This window comes from Cebus imitator, unplaced genomic scaffold (assembly GCF_001604975.1).
Source record: "Cebus imitator isolate Cc_AM_T3 unplaced genomic scaffold, Cebus_imitator-1.0 Scaffold781, whole genome shotgun sequence".
NCBI classification, from domain to species: Eukaryota; Metazoa; Chordata; class Mammalia; order Primates; family Cebidae; genus Cebus; species Cebus imitator.
Genome location: NW_016108096.1, coordinates 1 through 23,892, shown reverse-complemented (window position 1 = coordinate 23,892; position 23,892 = coordinate 1). Strand labels below are relative to the sequence as shown.

At 34.8% G+C, this 23,892-nt stretch overlaps 1 protein-coding gene across 2 annotated transcripts in view; it reads left to right on the top strand.

Moving 5' to 3' along the window:
- The window catches only part of LOC108297229 (alpha-aminoadipic semialdehyde synthase, mitochondrial), a 39,841-nt gene extending 17,622 nt beyond the window's left edge, over window positions 1-22,219 (top strand). Inside the window, exons 5-15 of one of the 2 annotated variants that reach the window (XM_017519943.2) lie at window positions 5,886-5,953; window positions 6,058-6,204; window positions 7,539-7,617; window positions 7,733-7,860; window positions 9,262-9,410; window positions 10,717-10,839; window positions 11,241-11,352; window positions 18,467-18,526; window positions 18,707-18,774; window positions 21,652-21,773; window positions 21,942-22,219. In XM_017519943.2, the coding sequence (XP_017375432.1) occupies window positions 5,886-5,953; window positions 6,058-6,204; window positions 7,539-7,617; window positions 7,733-7,860; window positions 9,262-9,410; window positions 10,717-10,839; window positions 11,241-11,352; window positions 18,467-18,526; window positions 18,707-18,774; window positions 21,652-21,773; window positions 21,942-22,090 (1,205 nt within the window). In that variant the 3' untranslated portion in view covers window positions 22,091-22,219. The remainder of the gene's footprint in view (window positions 1-5,885; window positions 5,954-6,057; window positions 6,205-7,538; window positions 7,618-7,732; window positions 7,861-9,261; window positions 9,411-10,716; window positions 10,840-11,240; window positions 11,353-18,466; window positions 18,527-18,706; window positions 18,775-21,651; window positions 21,774-21,941) is intronic. The other variant, XR_005198543.1, reaches the window with a different exon arrangement.
- The last annotated feature ends 1,673 nt before the right edge of the window (window positions 22,220-23,892 follow it).

Sequence of the window (23,892 nt, the reverse complement as noted above, 5' to 3'; positions counted from 1 at the left end):
GGTTCATGTTCTTAGAGAAGTATTCAGGCAAGTAAACACAAATAAAATGCTACTGCTAATTGCTATAAGAAAGGTATTTGAGGCCAGGCATTGTGGTTCACGCCTGTAATTCCAGCACTTTGGGAGGTCAATGCGGGTAGATCACCTGAGGTCCAGAATTCAAGACCAGACTGGCCACATGGTGAAATCCCATCTGTATTAAGAATACAAAAATTAGTTGGGTGTGGTGGCAGCTACCTGTAATCCCAGCTACTCGGGAGGCTGAGGCAGGAGAATTGCTTGAACTTACAAGGCAGAGGTTGCAGTAAGCCAAGATCATGCCATTGCACTCCAGCCTGGGAGACAGAGCAAGACTCCATTTCAAAAAGAAGAAGAAGAAGATAAAAGAAAGTTATTTGAACTTAGCTGTTGCAAACGCTTTCTTTTAAAAAGTGCCTTTGAAGCTGATATCTGAAGAATGATTAAAAACTATTCAAGGAAGTAGGGGAAGCAAAGCTCAAAGTGAAGAGGGGAAAAATAATAGTTTTATGGAATAGAAATAAGTTCGTAATTAAAGTGTATATGGAGAGAAGGATATGTGGTTCTTAGAAATATTTAGAAGGTAAAATTCACAGGATGTGGTGACTGATTGGATGCAGGGATGAGGGGGTGAGAGAGACACTTTAAAGATGACATCCAGGTTACCAACTTAGGCAGTGATTCAGTTCTTTCAGAACCCACAGAAATGGAAGAAGAATTTAGAGGAAGAGAGTAAATGAGTTCTGTATAGGACAATATGTTAGTAGATTACAAACTAAGTTGCTGTAATAGAGACCCCATAGAATAGAACTTACATAAGCTAGAAGTCCAGGGATGAGTAGTCTAGGGATGGTGGGATGAGGGGAAGGCTCTGCTATTGTCAACACTTGGCTTTCATTTCTAAGGTGACCCTTCAGGTTGCTCTTTTCCAGTCAGTGGAAAGGGGAGAAACGAAGTGGAGGCAAGCAGCTTCCTTTCTAAGGATGTGACACAGAATTTGAACATATTATTTCTGCTCATACCCATTGGTTTAAATTGATTGAGAAATGTAATCTATAACTGGGCAACTATGTCTGCTTCTAAAACCATGTGCTCTCCATCCATGAAGGATTGAGTTCAGACTTAATATCCTGTCATTATCCAACTAGAAAAATTGGATGAGATGTAGAAAACCATGTTATCAGACATTGGACAACAGGCACTACAGACTTGTGATCCCTGATAGATGGAAAATAGATGAGGTGAGCTCTATGTTCACTCTGGCTTTCTGTCTGGAGAAATTTCCAAAGGGTGTGAATATGAGAAAGTGACACAAAGCCTGGTGGACTCACTGAGCTGAGGAGATAGGAGTTGGGGAGCTGAGGTGGCTGGAATTGACAACACATAGTACCAAAGAGGGGGAAGCTATGCAGAAATAGGTGTTCTAGAAATATGCTTAGGGATCTTGCTGAGTGGAGGATGAAAATTCATGAGACTGGCTGAGGAACAATTTGAGAAAAAGAACAATGCTAGGGAACTCTATGGCAAACTGTTCCCAGAGTTTGTACCATCAGCCAGAGTGGAGAGATTTCACTGAATATATAAGGCTTTCAGGGAAGCCCTGATGTGTGTGGTTAAACCAGCTGACCAGCTGTTAATAAAGCCTGTTCTAAATTCACTCCTACAAAAGCTTAAAAATGAGCCTAACGTCTAATTTGAGAGAGATATAATTAGCAGACAAATAGATTAAAATAGCTATAATAAATGTTCAGTATATTCACGTTTTAAATGAAAACATAAACAAAATGAGGAGAGAAATAGAAGAAATCAGTCTATCAATCAAATAGACACGACAGAGGAAAATCTATACATAAGCAGAGGAGTAAAGAAGATATAGATTTTCTTCTGTAGTGTCTATTGATTTATAGATACATGATAGATAGATTTCTTCTACTCATTTTGTTTGTGTTTTCATTTAAACATTGAGCATATTGAGCAACATCTCTGTCATTTCTTGTTTCTGGATTTGTTTCTGTTGCTGAATATCTCCAAGTTAATGTTCCATTGCAAGACTCAATTTTTTACTAAATGCCAGACATAGTTTATTTTACATTGTTGATTATTAGATTTTGATGTTTTCCTTTCAGGACCATTGGGTTTTGTTCTAACAGGCAATTGTTTGTGGATTACATCGATTCTCTTAAGGCTTGTTTTCCTTTCACCTCCCTCTTTTCCTTCTGGGACTCCAAATACACACATATTAGACCATTTGATCACCACCTGTCACTTAAATTCTGTTTTTTTTCTCAGTCTTTTTTTCTTTTTATGCTTCATTTTGTTTAGTTTCTACTGCAATGAGGAAGGAAGAAAATATTTAAAGAAATAGTGACCAAAATGTTCCCATATTTTGATAAAAATTATAAATACACAGATAAGTTCAACAAACCCCAAGTCAAAAACAAATAAAAAAATCACAAAGAAAATGACACTAGAACCATCATAATTGTCTTGCTAAAAAACAATAAGAGAATTAAAAATAATGGCAAAAAGGAACAATATACATAGAATAACTAAGATAAACATCAAACTTCTAATCAGAAACAGTTTAAGCTAGCAGAAAATGGAACAACATCATTAACGTGCTGATAGAAAACAAACCAACCTATAATTTTATGTACAGTACAATATCTTTCCAAAGATGGTATCTTTTCAATACCTTTCTGGACACCTTTCTAGTAAGTGAAGATTAAATATAGATTTTCTGGTCAAATGAAAGCTAATACAATTCACTGCCATAGGAATATTTAGAAAATTTCTCAAGCAAAAGGAAAATGAAATCAGTTGAAAATATGGATTGAATTAAAGAAACAAAGAACATTACCAATGGTAGAATGTAAACAAATATAAAAATCATCATATCTTATTTTAAAACTTTTCTTTATGGCTGGGCACAGTGGCTCATGCCTGTAATCTCAGCACACTGGGAGGCCAGGGCAGGTGAACTGCTTGAGCTCAGGAGTTTGAGACCAGCCTGGGAAAAATGGTGAAGTCCCATCTCTACAAAAAAATGCAACATTAGCTGGGCTTAGTAGTGCATGCCTGGTATCCCAGCTGCTTGGGAGGCTGAGGATTGCTTGAGTCTGGGAGGTTGAGGCTGCAGTGAACTGTGTTCGTGCCACTGCATTCTAGCCTGGGTGACAAAGTGAGTTAACCATCTCCAAAAGAAAAATTCTTTAAAAAATAATTGATAGTTTCAAATGAAACAAGTATTATGATATTTATAACACAGGTAGAAATAAAACTTATGCAACCAATAACGATGAACAGGAGAAGAGGAATAGAAACGTAGTTTTGTAAGGTTCTTTTATTATGCCTGAAATGGTATGACATTACTTGATAGTTGACTATAATAAGATAAAGATGCATGTGTTAACCTAGAACAATCATTGAAAACAAGGTTCTAGAGCTAATAAGCCAATAATGGAACTAAAATTTCATACTAAGAAATACATAGTGCAAGCAAAAATACAAGAAAAAGTGCATAAAAAGGTACAAAGTATAAATAAAACAAGAACACAAACAGCAACATGGTAGCTTTAAATTTAGCTATATCAATATATATCATTAATGACCTAAAAACTCCAGGATGGCCTATACAACGAATCACAAAACAATTCTTGATAAACTTAAAAGTTTGAAATCATACAGTATGTATTCTAACTGTAATAAAATTGCCCTAGAAGTTTTTATAGAAAGATATTTGGAAAATTTCCACATATTTGGAAGATATTCAGTGTATTTTTGAATAACTGATGGGTTAAGAAGAAATCATAGGAAAATTAGAAGATATTTTTAATAGAAGAAAAATTTAAAGTATAGCTTATCAAAATGTGTGGGCTATAGATAAAGTAGTAATTAGAAGGAAATTTACAGCATTTAATTCTTTTATTAGAGAAGACAGTTTTAAAATTAGTAATTTGTGCTTCCACCATATGAAGCTAGAAAATTAAAGAAATAAACTCAAAAACAAGTAGAAAGAAATAAATAATAAAGATACCATTAAAATTAATGAAATCAAAACAGGAAAAGAATAGACAAAATCAATGAAACCAAAACCTGGTTCTCTGAAAAATATCAATAATTTTGATTAACATCTCTGAATAAAAAAAAGAGAGAAGACACTATTTACTAAGAAGGAGTACAAGGGGCCATCACTGTATCTTACAAATATTAAAAGGATAAAGGAATATTATGAATAGGTCAATAAATTTGGCAACCTTGATGAACTAGATAAATTTTCAAAAGGCACAAATTGCCAAAATCAGCTCAGGAAGAAATGAAAAACTTAAGTGTCAAGGTTCAAAATAAATTCCACTAATAGGCTTTTATTAAGAGAAATACCATATTTTATACAAATAATTTTTTATAGCAACTCCATTTATAATAGCGTGGAAACAACCTAAATGATCAGCAGAGGAATAAACTGAAATGGAAATGAAAAAACTCTTCAGCAATAAACAGAAACTAACTACTGATACACACAAAATATGTATGAACCTCAAAAACATTATGCTGAGTGAAAGCTGACACAATGTAAAAGAGTACAACTGACCGTTAAACAACACGAGTTTGAACTGCACGTGTCCACTTATATTCATGGAATGCAAAACCCGCCTTTATGGGGGGCCACTTTTTTTTATATAGGTGAGTGTCACAGGACTGACTGTGGGACTTGAGTATGCCCAGATTTTGACATATGCAGGGGTCTTAGAACCAACCCCCTGCATATACTGAGAGGTGACTGTTTAAAATTTCATTTATATGAAACTTTAGAAGAACCTAATTTATGCAGAAAGATCAGTAGTTGTGGAGACCAGAGGCTGATGAAATACTCTGCATCTTGATCATGGTAGTAATAACACAGATGTATGTATTTGTTAACAGTTACCAAACTATACAGTTTAAATGGGTGCATTTTGTTGTATATAAACTATTTCTTTATAAGTTGACTTTAGAAAAACAATAAAAGAAAATTTGGTAGGGATGCGTGTTGGGGGTGAGGAACATGGAAAGTTCTTTCATAAAAAGAATAAGGAATGAATGGATGCTGAGGTCTTTGCTACAGGCACAAGAAGGTGTCTGGCTAGGTTTTGAAATCAAAAGAAAAATCTGTTTTGGAGAAACAGATTTGAGGTCATCTGCATATAGATAGTACTTGAAATTTAGGACTAGATGAGATTACCTAAGCTCATCTAGGGACAAATGTAGATATGAAAGAGAATAGAGCCCAGGACAGAATCCTAAGGGTGAATAATATAAAAGTTGGCACAGGAAGAGGAACCTACAGAAAGGTAGGATAAAAAAAATTGAAGTTAGGATGCTGAGGGGCACTCTGTTTCCACAAAGAAGAGGTCCGCATTGCCAAGTACTTCTGACCTGATCTACAATGTATCCACTGAGTTTAGTTATTTAGGTCACTAAATAGATGATGGGAACCCTAGGGTTAATGGTGACTTATTTGTTCATTTGCTTTTAGTAGGGAGGCGTGGCAGCATGTTTAAATGCTGATAAGAATAAAGCAATAGGGAAGGACAGTGAAGGGATGGGATCTGGAGACAATGTGGAGAGATTAGCCTTAGATAAGAAGAGGAACATTCTTTCTATTTTATCAGGATTGAAGGTGGAAGGAATAGGTGGGGATGCATTTGGGTTAGTGCATTTGATGCCAGAAAGTTGAGAGGACGGAACAAATCTACTTAGGCCTCTTCCAAATCTGAGATGCTGTATTTGTGCTCTGCAGGGCACTATGCAGATTGGAGAATGGGCAGAGAGAACAGCTTAAATTCTTTCCAACTAATAGTCTTTCTATTGGTCTGATTCTGTAACAGGGATGATCGACATTTTACATGGAATGGGTTTAAGGCTCCTTGCTTTGGGACATCACACACCTTTTATGGTGAGAGATGTTTGTTTTGCTTATTTGTTTGGAAAACACATCTCACTCTTTAGGAATTAAAAAGAGCTGGTGGACTAACTTGAGATGCGTATGTTTGTTTTCAGCACATTGGCATGGCTCATAACTACAGGAATAGCAGTCAGGCTGTGCAAGCTGTCCGTGATGCTGGCTATGAAATATCTCTAGGTTTGATGCCTAAGTCAATAGGGCCCTTAACATTTGTGTTCACAGGAACTGGTAATGTTTCTAAGGTAAATTTTACCTGACTTCCTTCTGTAAACAATCCAACACTCTGAAACTAACCCTAATGATGTGGGCAGGCATTTTGTGGGTATTTCAAATGGACTGAATGAAATTTTGGTACTTTTCTTACCAACGTTTTTTTCTCATAGTGAAAAGTAGTAATGATCCAAATATGTGTATATGTGTATATGTACGTGTGTGTATATATGTGTGTGTGTGTGTGTGTGTATGTATATATGTGTGTGTATACACACATACATAGACACATGTAGTTTTTAGTTGATAGCTAGGTATCTGAGTCTTGGAATACTTTTTCTTTCTTTGTTTTTCTTTTTTTAAAAGAGATAATTCAGCTGGGTGCAGTGGCCCACACCTGTAATCCCAACACTTTGGGAGGCCAAGGCAGGTGGATCACCTGAGGTCAGGAGTTCGAGACCAGCCTGGCCAATATGGTAAAACCCCATCTCTACCAAAATTGCAAAAATTAGCCAGGCATGGTGGTGCACACCTGTAATCCCAGCTACTAAGGAGGCTGAGGCAGGAGAATCACTTGAACCTGGGAGGCGGAGGTTGCAGTGAGTCAAGATCACACCATTGCACTCCATCCTGGGTGACAGAGCGAGACTCCGTTTCAAAAAAATAAATAAATAAATAAATAAAAGAGATAATTCATTGTTAATAGCAAAAAGGTCTGTTCTGAGTGTGATCTGTTTTACCTTCATTACCAATATGTCCAAGAGTTTAAAAGTGACCTCATGATGTCCATTTTTCAAGACTACTCAGAGTTTTGCAAACAAGATATTAAGAAGATTCATTTATAAGACTGGAATTCATACTTTCTTCCTTCTCTGGTGGTTTTAAGAATATATTTGTAATCTCCTATAGAAACCTGTAATTGTAGAACAATTCCTTCTTCAAAGAAAATATTTTACAAAAAGAGTTATCATTATTCATATTATATTGTGAGGTAAGCATCCAATTATTTCCTTTGTAGAAAATATAGTTTTCCCATTTGAAATAATTTCTACAATGGATTTAAAATAAATGGAAATATTTTATTGTGCCCTCATTTCTAAATACTCTGATCAATTCTCTGAGTGACTTAAATAAAAAAGAAAAAACATTAAAGCCCCTTCTAATGTGTGCCGTTCAAATAGAAATAAAAGCTAGCTATCAGACTGCTTGCAAGCAGCTCATCTCTATTTCTACGTTGCAATTCTGGTTGTAGGGAAGGCAAGAGGAGCTATATAATTGTTGGAAAAATGATCTGAATCTTTGCAGAAAACCATGTTGGTTCTTTTTCTATTGATTTTTTTGATTTTTATTCACTTGTTATTTGTAGGGAGCCCAGGCAATCTTTAATGAGCTACCTTGTGAATATGTGGAACCCCATGAATTAAAAGAAGTTTCCCAAACTGGAGGTAAAGGACAGGGGATGACTAACTTTTAATGTTTTTAACAGTCTTTGTGTTATAATATTTTATCACCATAAATTTTTTTGTCACCCACTTTACTAATTTCTTTCTCCTTTGCAAGACCTCAGAAAAGTGTACGGGACTGTGTTAAGTCGCCATCATCATCTTGTCAGGAAAACAGATGGTGTGTATGATCCTGCAGAGTATGACAAACATCCTGAGCGCTACATAAGTCGTTTTAATACTGATGTGAGTATGGTATTCAGCTTTTAAGTTGGTTGCTTATGATACAGTGTAGGAAGGCTGTTTTCAAAAAGAGAAATTATGAATTGTACATTGGCTTTCAGTTTTCCTGTTGTAAGTTCTTTGGGTATCATGAGTTAGCCTTTGGAGCTGTTGTCTTTTAGGGGAATTTTAGTGCTTTTTATGGTTTCTGTGGACATACTCTTTGTTTGACTGTCTCCATTTCTGCCTCAGGTCTACATGTACCCAATAGCTCTAAGCCATTTCCTGTGGGTTACTGTTTTCTGTATTTATCCCGGACTAGTTAGCACTGTGAGCAGAGCACAGTGCATATGAGGTTTGGTCACAGGTCTCAAGATGGCCACAAATTACAACCATAATCTCAGCCAGCAATCTTGAAATGCATGCCATTGATTCAGGGGGTGAGGGTGACATAGTGTGCCTGTATAAGTGCAGACCATCCCCACTGTATGAAAAAGTTATTATACTTACAAATTAAATCCTTTGATGGGACACACTGGCCTTATCTTAAAATAAATAAAATATATTTGTGTGTTCTGTAGTCATTGGCCATGCAACAATCTTCCCCCAGATAAACTAACCAACCAAGAAATAAATTTTTAAAAAAGCATGCATTTATTGTGAAAAGGAATGCTTTAAATAATTTTAAATATGTTTGACCAATGTAGCATTTTTAGATTTTGGTAGGAAGTTTAGCCCTTATGTCATGCACATCATGTTAGAAGAATTTTTACCTTCAGTTTGAGATGTTTGAAGAAGAAAAATTATGAACATAGTTTCAAACTGAAAAATTTTGAATCTAGGAAATCTTTATTCCTTCTCATTTCTCCAGTCACAGAAGTATTGGTGATTGGATGCATCCTAAAACTGATAATGAGCTAGTTACCATGTATGCATGTGTGTAGCACATTTCTCCATGGAGCTTACAGATGTTATCTGATTTAATCTTCACAGCATTCCTTTGAGGAATGGGGTGTGTATTATCCCCATCTGGCAGGTAAGAAAAATAGAGCCCAGAGAAGTTGAGGGAGCATGATTTAGGTCATACCCTACAGGTAGTAGAGCTGGAAATAGAATTTTAGGTCCACTGTTTTGTGTGTGTGTGTTTTTTGTCCTTTTTCTTTGGCATGCAGTACATTATAGAATGAACATATTAATATATTTATGGTCATATATTTCCCTGTCATGGCGTAATTCTACACTGAAATCTGAGTGTAGAATTATTATTTTTACCTCAAAAGATGGACACCGACCTGGACAATAAGAAAATCAATTAGAAGTTATATTTAATTATTTCTCATAGACTTTACTGATAGCTCTCTTTTCAATATACTGTATTAAAATGGGTTATTTTCTATTTTCCTGAACCTGGAACTTGCATTACAGATTGCACCCTATACAACTTGCTTAATTAATGGAATCTACTGGGAACAAAACACTCCTCGCCTCCTAACTCGCCAAGATGCTCAGAGTCTCCTGGTTCCAGGCAAGTTCTCAGCTGCTGGTGTGGAAGGCTGCCCTGCACTACCACACAAGTAAGCACTCTACTTCAGCAACGACGGCAGTTTTTACCAGCTGCTTCCATTATTAGAGGATCAAAGAATGTGATGTCCCCTCATATCATAGGACTTGATTTCTAATGACTACGTCTGCCTTATCTTTCTTGACCTCTTGGCAGTACTCGACATTGTTAACCATCCCTCCTTCTTTTTTTAAAATTTTATGTATTTATTTTTAGAGATGGGGTCTTGTTTTGTTTCCCAGGCTGGTGTAAATCTCTAGGCCCTAAGCAGACCTCATGTTTTGGCCTCCCAAGGTGCTAGGATTACAGGCACGAGCCACCAGGCCCAGCCCATCCCCACTTCTTGAAACACTCTTCATTTGATTTCTGTGATGCTGCATGCAGCTCTGAAACCCTCTCCCCAGAGAAATCTTCTCTTGCATCTCCACTCCCATCTCTATCTCTAGTTTGTTACTCTTTTTTGTTTTGAAGTTTCTCATTTATTTTCTCGTGTTTATGATTTTTCTCCCTCTTCCTAGAACTTAATCTCCTTAAGTATCGGGGGTTTGTTTATCTTGGCCACAAGCACCTAGTGATGTATAATGGGCATTAAATAATTGTTAAATATTGAATGAATTAATTAATCAACAAATATTTGTGGAGGAGTAAAAGATATGTTTGCTTTTCTAGGCATGTAACTGGCATCCAGTAAATGCCAAGGGAATGCTAGGAGCAACAACATCACCGGGGTTTAGAAGAAAGCAGAAGCTGGGCTCAGCAAACCTTAAAGGGAAAAGTGAGGAGAACAAGAATTCCAAGTGAAAGGATTGGTGCTTAATAAATACGGAGGCAACAAAGCATATATAGGAAGCTAAATGTGACAGTCTAGCTCTACTGTGGTAATTGGAGATTGTGCAGAAAAATTGTAGTCAACCCTTTTGAATGCTGGACTGAGACTGTTGTTCATAATTCTAGAGGTTTCTGTGTAATCACATGTAAAACTATGCAATACTAAACAGGGTGGAGGTAGCATAGTTGAACTTTTCTGAGTTATTTAGAGATAGCTAACTAACTTTAGTCTATTAATGAGTTCCCTAGGAAAGTGATTTTCTGCTTTATTCTCTTTTCTTTCTTTTTTTCTTGTGGAGATTAAAAGTCATATTGGGAAGAGTTTCTGTATCACAGAACAGTGCAAAAGAATGAGATATAGAAAAAATGCCCAAGAGCCTGGAAAATATTTGGCATCCACATTGAAAATTGTTCCAAAGTCCTCTCATTTTTAGTCTTACTGGAGACTTCAGAATTCCATCCTCTCATCTAAGTATTGATGTTATTTTCAGACTTGTGGCAATATGTGACATTTCAGCTGACACAGGAGGGTCTATAGAGTTTATGACTGAGTGTACAACAATAGAGCGTCCTTTTTGCATGTATGATGCAGACCAGCATATTATTCATGACAGGTGAGTTTGCTAAAGTTGTTTTATGGTACTCATCACTTAGTTACATTGATGTACTACTATAAAATTCTCAATATTTTACGTTTTCATGAAGCTATGAAAATTTGGAGAGAAATAAACATACAAAAATTTGGTAAAAAATTGCAAATTTGAACACTTAAATATATATAGTATATATGTGTGTGTGTGTGTGTGTGTGTGTGTGTATATATAATATTTAAATGGGAGACAGGTTGCTGAAGAAGGAAAATGTTTTGTTTTAAACGTTTTGTTTATTTTCTCATATACTTTCATACAAAATTACAAATGATAATGAAGCAAATATAATGGAGTAGACATCGAGAAAGGTCAGAACTTACAAGTAATGTTTTGTGTTTCTAAATAAACAATATTGCTTGTCTTAGCGTTGAAGGCTCTGGGATCCTGATGTGTTCTATTGACAATTTGCCAGCACAGCTCCCAATTGAAGCCACGGAGTGCTTTGGAGACATGCTTTACCCTTATGTTGAAGAAATGGTAAGCAGACTGGTAATATCAGTAACAACTCTGTGGCTTTAAATTGAATAATGGAGTCATTCTGTGAATGTTCTGGTCTTCTAAGAAATCTGTTTTGAAATGAAATGCCAGCCCTTCCCTGAAATACTTACTGACACTATTTTATTTGACATATTCTGCTTACTGATGTCTTGGGGGATATGATAATATCACTGTCTTCATGCTTGATTACAATTACATCTCTCTCCCATTATAGGTATTTTATTAAGAACGCTCATGAGATAAAACATGCTTTATTTTTTATTCTTTGCTGTCTAGGTCAGTTCATGTTGCGAGACTCTTATTGTGCCATAATAACCAGATCTGGAAATTTTGAAATATAGAACATTTTATTGGGTTCTGGTCACTAATGGTTAGTTAAGTGACAGCTTATGTTGAGGTCATGTATTTTTCTTCTGTGATCAGTGATTAGCTAATGAAATACCATGTTATCTATATTCCATTTTCTTTACCCAAGAAAATTATTTTTTATTTCAGTTTTTATCCTAAGCATTCATAGCCATCCTGCTTTATTTTTATTCCAGACTGTCTGCCTCTGCCAATGATTCTAATATAAAGAATGGCTCTTGTTCTTTTCATCTGTATCTTCATTCATAAGCTCTCACACTATTAATAGAACAATAGTGGGGCAAGAATAAATGAAATTTTCAGTCTGTGATCATCTTTTCTTTCAAATAGTATTCCATTTGGACCTTTCTTTTTGCTATTGGAATATATCAACAAGGAGATGTAGCAGGTTTGAGAAAATGCAGGCAGCAGGCACTGTCACAGTTAGACATGATATTGCACCTACTATGTAAAGGAAGTGTTCAAAGTACTAAATATATTTTAATTTTAAGTACTCATGAGAACCATATTAGGTAAGTACCATCATTAAACCCATTTTACATATTATAAAACAAATACAGGGGAGTTAAGGATGAGAAGTGTTGCTTATGCAGTTAGTGCTGGATCGTCTTTGTGTCTGGAGTTGGTGCTGAGGGATTAAAGAAGCAGGGGAAAGAGAGTACAAATGCTAGACTTTTCTGGAGACATCAACTTGCTTTATGGCCTTGAGCAGGACACTCACTTCCTTTCTGACCCTTAGATATTTTATCAGTATCATGAGGTGCTTGTAATGAATACAGAATCTTAACAGTTTCTCCAGTTCTAAAATTCTGTAATAGTAAATGTTTAAGTGGCCAAACTGTATGTATATAAAAAATGCAGTAGTGTATTTACCAAGATGTTTGCCATTTTTGATACTCTTCATTCATTTCCCATTGGCATCATTTCCCTGCAGACTGAATAACATAATTTATCACTGCTTATAATACAGGTTTGCTAGTGACAGATTTTCTTAGTTGTCCTGTATCTGAAAATGACTTAATATTGTCTATTCTGCTAATCAGACTTTTCTGTGCATTTTTCATTTCTGACGTTTTATTTTCAGTTCTAAAATTTCCATTGGGTTTTTTTTAAAAAATTTTGTTTTGGTATTTTCTGTTTCTCTGCAGAGAGTTTCTATCTTTTCATTAGTTATGGGTGTTTTTTTTTTTTTTTAATACATGAAACATAGTTATAAAAACCATTTTACAATCTTAATCTCATACTTCCAACTTTCTGGGTCAACTTGGGGTTGAACTTTATTAATTCTCTTTTCCCTTGAGAATGGGTCATAGTCTTCTGGTTTTCATAAATGTAATAATTTTGGATTGTGGCCTGGATGATGTGGATATTATGTACATTTATCAAATGCATTTTCTGTATTCATTGAGAAGATTATTTTTTCCTTTGCTCTGTTAATATGTGAATTGTGTCAGTTGGTTTTCAAATATCAAACTAATTTCACATTCTTAAGATAAATCACACTTTGTTGTATGTTAATCTTTTATTCATGACTAGGTTCAGATTGCTAAGTAATATACCAAAATATATTAATTATTTTACCATTGGTAGACATTTGGGATTGTTTTCTTTTTGGGGCTTTTACTAATAATTCTACTATAAAGATTTTTTGACATGTCTTTCAGTGTGTATATATATATATATACATATACATTCAGATGGCAAGAGAAAGAAAGAAAGAGCATTCAAATAGGAAGAGAGGAAGTCAAATTATCCCTTTATGCAGATGACATGATTCTATATCTAGACAACTCCATAGTCTTAGCCCAAAAGCTCCTTAAGCTGATAATTTCAGCAAAATTTCAGGATACAAAATCAACATACAAAAATTATTAGCATTCCAATACACCAACAATCGTCATCTGAAATTTTATTTATTTGAGTCTTTTCTCCTTAGGCAGACTAGGGGTTGATTTTGTTTACCTTCTCAAACAAACTCTTCATTTCATTTATCTTTTGTATTTTTAAAGTCTCTATTTTGATTATGTCTTGTCAAACCATCATTATTTCTTTGTGTCTACTCATTTTGGGTTTAGTTTGTTCTTGTTTTTCTTGTTCCTTGAGGTGCAACATTAGGTTATTGAGATCTTTGTTCTTTTTTGAGATAAGCATTTAAACATTGCTATAAACTTCCTTCTGAGTACTGCTTTTGCTGTATCCCATAGGTTTTGGTATGTTGTGCTTTTATTTTCATTTGTCTCTAGAAATTTTTAATTTTCCCTTTTAATTTCTCTGTTAACTCATTAACTGATCAGGAGTATGTTGTTTAATTTGCATGTGTTTGTAGTTTCCAGTTTCTCTTGTTGTTGATTTCTAGTTTCATACCATTGTGATAGAAAACAATACTTTATATGATTTCAATGTTTTTGAATTTGTTAAGACTTATTCTGTGGCCTGCCATATAGCCTATTCTGGAGAATGTGCTATATGTATTAGAGAAGAATCCGTATTCTGGTGCTGCTGGATAAAAAGTTCTGTATTTATCTATTAGGTCTATTTTGTCTAAAGTGCAGATCAATTCCAGTATTTTCTTATTAATTTCTTTCTGGTTATCTTTCCATTTTTGAAAAAGGGGGGTATTGAAATCTCCTACTATTATTGTTTTGCTATTTTTACCTTTATGTTGATCAATATTTGCTCTATATGTTTAGGTGTTCAAATGTTGTGTGCACATGTATTTACAGTTGCTTTGTCTTCTTAATGACTTGAGCTCTTTAATAATGACTTCTTTGTCTCTTGTGAGAGTTTTTGAGTTTAACTCTTTTCTATCTGGAATAAGTATTGCCCCTGGCCTCTGTTGGCTATTATTTGATTTGCATGAAATACCTTCGTTCATCCCTTCTGAGGTATGAAAGCCTATGTGCATCCTTAGGGTGCAAGTGTGTCTCTTGTGGGCAGCGCATAGTTAGAGCTTATTTGTTTTCCTCCTTTCAACTTTTGTTTTAGGTTCAGTGGCTACATGTGCAGTTTTGTTACATGGGCAAATTGCATGTCACTGGGATTTGGAGTAAAAATAAATTCATCACTCAAGTAGTAAGCATATTACCCAATAGGTAGTTTTTCAATCCTCACCCTCCTCCCAGCCTGCACCCTCAAATACACGCTGGTTTCTATTCCCTTCTTTGTATCCATGTGTACTCAGTGTTTAGCTCTCACTTGTAATTGAGAACATATGGTATTTGGTTTTCTGTTTCTAAATTAATTTGCTTAGGATAATGGCCTTCAGCTGCATCCACATTGCTGCAAAGGACATGATTTCATTGCTTTGTTTGTTTGTTTGCTTTGCTGTTTTGTGAGAGAGTCTTGCTTTGTCACCCAGGCTGGAGTGTAGTGGCACCATCTCAGCTCACAAACCTCTGCCTCCTGGGTTCATGCAATTCTCTTGCCTCAGCTTCCCAAGTAGCTGTGATTATAGGTGCCTGCCACCATGCCTGGCTAATTTTTATATTTTTAATAGAGGCAGGGTTTCACCATGATGGCCAGGCAGGTCTTGAACTCCTAACTTCAGGTGATCTGATCACCTTGGCCTCTCAAATTGCTGGAATTACAGCTGTGAGCCACTGTGCCTGGCCTATTTCATTCTTTATTATGGCTACATAGTATTCCCTGGTATATATGTACCACACTTTCTTTATCCAATCTACCCCTGATGAGTATCTAGATTAGTTCCATATCTTCGCTATTGTGAATAGTAGAGCTTTGTTTTTTTAACCCATTCAGCCACTCTGTGTTTTAATTGGACAATTTCATCTTTTTTAAAAAAATTTATTTATTTTACTTTAGGTACATACTATATCTGGCATTTCTCCCCATGTCATCCCTCCCCACCCTCCCCTCCCTCCCCACATCCTGCTGTCTCTCCCCTACCCCCCCAACTGCCCCCGGTGTGCGATGCTCCTCTCCCTGAGTCTACTTGTTCTTGTTCAACACCCACCTATGAGTGAGAACATATGGTGTTTGGTTTTCTGTTCTTGTGTCAGTTTGCTGAGAATGATGGTTTCCAGATTCATCCAAGTCCCTACAAAGGACATGAACTCATCATTTTTTATGGCTGTGTAGTATTCCATGGTGTATATGTACCACATTTTCTTTGCCCAGTCTATCATTGATGGGCATTTGGGTTGGTTCCAGGTCTTTGCTATTGTACACATGGCTGCAATGAACATACGTGTTCATGTGTCTTTATAGTAGAATGATTTATAGTTCTTTGGGTATATACCCAGTGATGGGATTGCTGGGTCAAATGGAATTTCTATTTGTGGATCATTAGTAATTATTGATATGTTAAGGACTTAACTACTGCCATTTTGTTAATTGTTTTCTGATTGTTTTGTAGCTTATTTGTTTTTTCTTCCTCTCCTGTTTATCATTGTGATTTAGTGATTTCCTTTAGTGCTAAATTTTTGTTCTTTTATCTTTATCATTGTATATCTGCTTTAGTATTTTGCTTTGTGGTTACCACAAGGCTTACATAAAACATAGTTATAATAGACTACTTTATACTAATAACATCTTAAATTCAGTTGCATGCAAAAACTCTAGACTTCTACCCTCCTGCCAGCATGTGTGTATATATGCTTATAGCATATATATAATTTTATATTCATATGTACATATATATATTTCTTTTTTACCTTTCTGAATTGGGTGCAACCAGTTAATATTTTTTAATGTCACAATTTACATCTTTTTAAATTACTTATTTCTTAATACTTTATTGTAGCGATCATTATTTTTGACTGTTTTGAATTTTAACCTTCATCCTAGGGTTATGTATACATATAATTTGCAGAGTGCCATAGCAATATTGGGGTATTCTGGATTTGATTATATATCTACCTTTACCAGTTAATTTTGTACTTTTACATGTTTTCATATTAGTAATGTTCTTTTTTTCTACTTGAAAAACTTCCTTAAACATTTTTATAGAGCCGCTCTAGTAGTGAGGAATTCCCTAAACTTTTTCTTTTCTGGGAAAGACTTTATTTTTTCTTTTCTTCTGAAGGAGTGCTTTGCTGTGTATAACATTTTTGACTGACAGTTTTCTGTGCATTAGCACTTTGAAGAGATCATCCCATTCTCTCCTGGCCTGCAGGATTTCTACTGAGAAATCTGCTGATAGTCTAATGGAGATGCCCTTACATGTAACATGATATTTTTATCTTGCTACTTTTAATATACATTTGTCTTTCATTTTGACAGCTGATTATAATGTACCTCAGAGGAGACATCTTTGGGTTGACTGTTTGAAGATTGTTGAGCTTCATGTATCTGGATATTCATGTCTTCCAAGACTTGAAACATGTTATTTTTCATTTATCAAAAATTTATATTTATTTATTTTAAAGGTTTTTTGTTTTTTTAAAAAAATCTATATTGTTCTTTTATTTTTTGAACATATTAATCACAATTTAGACTTATTTTTGTGAAATCCAATACACTTCTTGGTTCTATTTATGTTCCCTGTTGTTTTCCTTGGTTTTTATGGTTTTCAGTAAATTCTTATTTTTCAATATATTTATTTATTTTTGGTTGAATACTAGACATTGCATATTCAAATGACAATTAGAGGATGTTATGTGATTTTCCTCCAGATAATATATTCTTTGTTTTGGGTAGGGAAATAGACAAGGATAAAGGTTAGGAGAAATTCATCTAAATTCAGTTAGGATGAAGTAATTGAAATCTAGGTTTCAGTTCTTTGGAGAACTGACCTTTTACAAATGACCATTTATTTTAGAATGTATTATGCTTTAGATACATGAAAGCAATTTTCTATTTATTTTAATACAATAAATAAATTCTGTTACCAGCACCTTCTAGGTACATTTTTCTTGTTCTTAGTTGGCTGAGTGAGCTAGATCTTAACCTATAGTTAGGGAGGAAAGATTGTCTCATTGGCCCTTCACTGTTCACCAGAAGCAGCAATGCTGATTTATATTCCCATTATTTCTTGACAGTATATTCAAGAATTGGGTCCCTTGAGAGGGAATAACTTATATGCCCATTACTTTTTGGCAGTGTATTCAAGAGTTGGATTCCTTGGGAGAAAAGAGGATGACTAGAAGGTTGCTGATATGTTAATATGAGACATCTTACTTTTTGTGTTGTCTCTTTGACTCAATTTTGCAAGATAATGTGAAGAGAGTGTGAATGACTTTCAAGGTCTACTTGGTCAAGTCACTTTGGCTACTACTGTTGAAATGCTGATGTGCCTATACATATAGCTACTAATACTGATTTGAGGGAGACCCCTTACTGCAGAAGTGGTGGCCTTGCTGAGTGGAAAAGCCTCATTCTTTACTCCTAATAGAACAGATTGAACTTGTGGAATCGGGCACAGGCCCTTGAAGGGAGGACTGTAGCTCTAAAGCTTGTGAAGATATTTGACAACATGCTTAATAGGATACATTTAACTGGTTGGAAAGGATAAGCTTTTTTGTGTTCACAGCAAGCAAAGATGATTATAATCCAATATTAGTTTTAAAATTGGAACTTGTGCTGAAACATCGCTCCTGAGGGCAGAGTTGATTGCTTGTAGAAGACTTCTATTACCAATCTCGGTGATACTTAGAAAACTATTTCTTAAATTATTTTTCCCCTGATTAATATTTTAATATGGATACAAGCACCAAGAGGCCTTCTTTGTGGTGTCATTTGTCTCTTATAAATCTCATTTTTCTTTCAGATATTATCAGATGCGACACAGCCTCTTGAAAGTCAAAATTTTTCTCCTGTGGTGAGAGATGTAAGTTACAAGAATATCTTTTTCATAAATGTATTTTTTCTACTACCATTTTTGCTCTCCTCTCTCTGTCTTTCTCCCTCTCTCCATCTTTGCCATTCTGTCTCTTCTCTGTCAGTCATGAGACCATGTTTGTAGGACTAAAATGTAAATACTAAAATGTCTTGTGTCATATACATTTAGGCAGTGATTACATCCAACGGTACATTACCTGATAAATATAAATATATCCAGAAACTCCGGGAAAGCAGGTAAGTATTGATCACATTCTCTTGTTTTATACATTTATTCTTATCTGGGAATTGATGAGTGTTTTTAATGCTTTAATCTGGGAATTGATGAGTGTTTTTAATGCTTTAATGAGAGTTCTTAATATTAAGTTTGTGCAATATATAAATTTTGATAATGTTTGAAAATGTAGGAAATCCAAACTAAGTGGCCGGCTGAAACCACTGTGGCTGTTTCCCCCTAAACAGTAGTATAGCATAATTTTGGCTTTCTAATATCCTATGTAGATGTGTGGGTAAGCAAGCAAAAATCCAAAAGGATTGCCCTTCAGGTAGCTTCTTGTTCTTTCTCCAGCTTTTATGCATGGTCATGCCTCGGTTATTTTTTCAAAAGGAAAATAAGCACACTAACCTTTCCGTGGTGCTTTCAGTTTGGGTTTCAGTTGAGGGTTTGGACTCTCTTTTGTTTAATATAATGTTTAGGAAAGTGAATTCGTGGTTACAAATTAAGAGAGTAGTGAATAAACAATTGATGAAAATAAGAGGTAGTTTTCTCCAGGGATTCTTATTAGGGGGAAGATGCCAAAAAGTAATGTAGCAAATCTACTCAAGAGAATAGTTACCTTAGAAAGGTCTTTAGCTAAGGCCCTTGTTTCCTTAATTGATTTTACTATTTAAAGTTTGAAAACGTTGATTTTATTTTTTTGGAATGTTCCAGTCTCCTCCAGCTGATTGTCCTTGATCTATGTTTATATCTACTCTGCTGGTCTATTCACGTTAAAAAAGGAACCCATTGAAGTCTCAGGAGAAACCAGAGTTAGGGAAACAAAACAACACAACACAATTGTCTTACTGTCTTTTTCAGTGGTTCTACCTACAAGCAGTAAACAAAGAGATCTGCCCAGATCAAGCCTACTATACTTAGGACTTTTCCATATGTGCTGGTGTGATTATAGTTACTTTTACTTTATTTTTTTAAAGTTTTTAATTTTTTTTGAGATAGAGTTTCACTCTTGTTGCCCAGGCTAAAGTGCAATGGCGTGGTCTTGGCTCACTGCAACTTCCAACTCCTGGGTTCAAGTGATTCTCCCACCTCAGCCTCCTAAGTAGCTGGGATTACAGGTGCCCACCACCACACCCAGCTAATTTTTATGTTTTTAGTAGAGACGGGGTTTCACTATGTTGGCCAGGCTGGCTGCAAACTCCTGACCCCAGGTGATCCACCCCCCATGGCCTCCCAAAGTGCTGGGATTACAGGCGTAAGCCACCACGCCTGATCGATTATAGTTACTTTTGAATGTGTCAGTGAAATATTCTGGCATCAAACACTAAGTATTTAATTGTTTTTTTTTTCTTTTTTAAGAGAAGCTAGCTCTATAACCCTATAGGAGAGTTTCTTACGGGTAAAACTTCATATGTTTGTTTTTCATAGCTCTGTTTTGATTCTCATTATCTGATGATCTTTTATATTACTGATACTAATGACATGTCCAACATGACTGATCGTGATGGTATCTTCTGTCTTATGTGTCATATTTCATGTAGCAGCAGGTTTACTTGGCTCCAGTTGCTAGGACTTGCTGCCCTCTTTCTCTGATGGAATCTTGTGCCAATATACTGATAGCAAAGGTTGCATTTTGAAAGCAAATTTACTGTGTATTGAACCCTGCCTTATTCTTCTGTTCTTTTCATTACTTAGCATAGTGATTATTAACCTGGAGTCTGGGGTCTGGGGATACTGATGGGCTGGACAGTATTAGAATCTAGAAGTGAGTGAGTGTTTTGAGTGTTTGGTATTTGGACATCAAAATATTGTTTTAATTATACAAATGATAGAAAATATTGTTAGACAGAATATATAATAACCAAATAATAGTGGCTCTCTTTGGTAGGTGAAATGGGAGAATGGTACTAGTTAAAGGAGACCTCTTCACATCAGTAGTATGTATGTTGGGGGTATAGAGGGACAGGATCTTTTATACTTATTTTTTTTAAATTTATTTAAAATTAATGAAAATGTTTGTGAGTTAACATTCGAGAGACATTAAAAGAGACTAAAGAGTCTAAATAACAGAGCGTACTTCAGTCCCAGGCACCAGACCTTTTACATAGTTTCGTGTTGATATCGGAGAATTTGATTCAAAAAATATTTAATGATTAAATTCCATATTTAAGACAAAGTGTGCTGAACATTAATGGGCTTGTAAAGATGGGTAAGTCTTAGATGCTGCCTTTGAGGTCATAGTTAGTGGGAAAGAAAGTCATCTGTCCAGAACATATTAATAAAAATCCAGCAGAATAAACTGTTCAAGAATTAAAATAATATCTAACACTAGTCTTTGGTTTCTATATTTAACCCATGACATTTGTGATTCAAAGTCATGGTTTTGACTATTTTCAAGTGACCCTAAAGATATGTGACAAAACAATGATGAATAATAATAATCCCTTCCTCAAAGTGTTGTCTTCTGGGATTGTGGTGAGGAATAAATACAGCTTCTAAGATAAAGCCCCTAGCATGATTTTGAATCACATCTTCTGGAAGGATAAAATATGAGACCAAGTTACTCAATCATAAGTAAGCCAAGAAAAGGTCCAGCATCTGTACTTTATTAGTAATACTGGGGATTCATGAAATACATGTATACATCTCTAGGTATACATCTCAGAGATGTCAAGTCTATTGCTCTTCATTGGACAAAATGTAAAATAATTAAAGAAATATGTTGGTATAGGGGACTCATTCATATTGAGATTCTTATTTTAAGTAATGTGGAGAGAAATTGTTGCTTCATTATCTAGGTTTTAGTATGGTTAGAGGACAGCAAGATTACGTTGTTTAAAAACAATAAAATTTTAATTAGTCCCTTCTCTTCTTTTTACTTTATTTTATTTTAACAGAGAACGTGCTCAGTCACTTTCGATGGGCACCAGGAAAAAGGTTTTGGTTCTTGGATCTGGCTATGTATCTGAGCCCGTACTAGAATATTTATCAAGAGATGACAATATAGAAATAACAGTAGGTAAATATGCCCTAGTTTTTGAAGAAGAAAAATATATTTTATAACATGTTGATTTCTAAATTTTAGAAGACTACTTAGCTTCTAAAATTTGAAAGTTTATTTTTGGAGATGTTAAAATATATTTTACTTTGACATATCTAAAAATGTGACTTTTATTTCTTGAAATAGGCTCTGACATGAGGAATCAAATTGAACAGTTAAGGAAGAAATATAATATCAATCCTGTTAGCATAGACATTTGTAAACAAGAAGAGAAGCTGGGCTTCTTGGTGGAAAAACAGGATCTTGTTATCAGGTCAGTATCTGGCAAGAAATGAGTTTCATTTTTTGTTGTTATTTCTTTTCTCTTACTTTTCTCTTACTTTTTCTTTTCTCCTCTCTTCATACTCTTTGTGAGTAAACTTTTTAATTGAAGTATGGATCCAGAAGGTGCACAAATCATAAGTATATAGCTCAATGAACTTTCACAAAGTGAATACACTCTGTGACGATCCTTCATATCAAGAAGCAGAATATTAATAATTCCCCAGAAGCCCTCCTGGTGCCTCACTTAACCCATCCTCTAAGGGTAAACACTATCCTGGTTTCTGACATATAGTTTTGCCTGCTTTCAAACTTCATATAATTGGAATCATTCAATGTGTCCTCATTCGTGGCTGCCTTCTTCCATTCAATGTTGTGATTATGAGAGTCATTTATGCTATTGTCTGAAATGATAGTTTATTCATTCTCATTGCAGTGTAGTATTTCATTATGTGAATATACCATTATTACTTATTTGACTACTATGGATATTTAGGTTGTTTCTGGAGTTTGGCTATTATAAGTCACACTGCTATACACATTTCAGTATTTGACTTTTGGTGACCATTTCGCCAAACAGTAATTACACATTTCTGTTGGATATATCCTTAGAAGTGGGTTTGCAGGTCATAAGGTATTCATATTTCATATACTTTAGTGTCTGCTTTATCCTTTGGACTTATAAAACTAAAATGAAAAAGTAGATTATTTAGCCTTACTACCATTTTAAGTCTCATGATATCAACGAATCTTGAAATAGGGTATAACTAACAAAAATGCAGATCTAACATCTAGATACAGAGTTACATGAGATTTACTGGATAACTAAATTTGGTTTTGACATGAGTACATATGAACACAAAGAAAGGAACAGCAGACATCAGGGCCTGCCTGAGGGTAAAATGTGGGAGGAGGGTGAGGATCAAAAAACTACCTGTCAGGTACTATGCTTATTACCTAGATAATGAAATAATCTGTGCGCCATACTCCCATGACATACAGTTTACCTATATAACAAGACTGCACATGTATCCCTGAACCTTAAAGTAGTTAATAAATAAATAAACACATTTGGTTTTGAGATGTCAAAGTGATGAGAATAGTCATTAATTCTTAGAATATAATTTCTCCAGATGAAAGGAAGAAAGTTATCTGTTTTCTCATAATGATTACCTAGTCACTTTCATAGATCAGATTCAAATTGTGTCTTTGGAGGAAGTTCTGTGATGTTCTGCTTTGAAAAAAAAAAAAAAAAAGCAAGGTTGGAAAACATGTAATGAAAGGCAGTTCTGTAGGCTGGCATTTTTACACTGTCTCTTGATATCTTTAAACACAGGCTCACTTCATGCACTTAAAATGTTACTCAATTTATAAAAAATTTATGGGCATTAATTTTTATTTAGAAAAAATTGATTAATGATCAACTGACCCTCTCTGATACCAGTATGAAAAGAAATCCTGATTCAAAATAGAGTAATCTAGCCTTCTGAGTAGAACAATAATTTATTTTACCACACATAGGTACTTAAATATATCACTTTTTTATTCTTTTAAAAAAGTAAATAATATGATAAAATGCATTTGAAACACAATCTGAAATAAAATGTGACAATATAATGGACAAAGACATCAATCTATTTATATGTGCAAATTTTAAAATTTGGCAAGCAAGTGGACTTCGATAAAATTTGGCACTAGCAAAATCTGTTTTATATTTAATGTTTTCTCATTTAGTGCATTTTCTATGCTGAATAATAGTAATGCCATTAAACAGTGTTATCCTATACTGTTCCTTAAATATACATATGTATTTTTG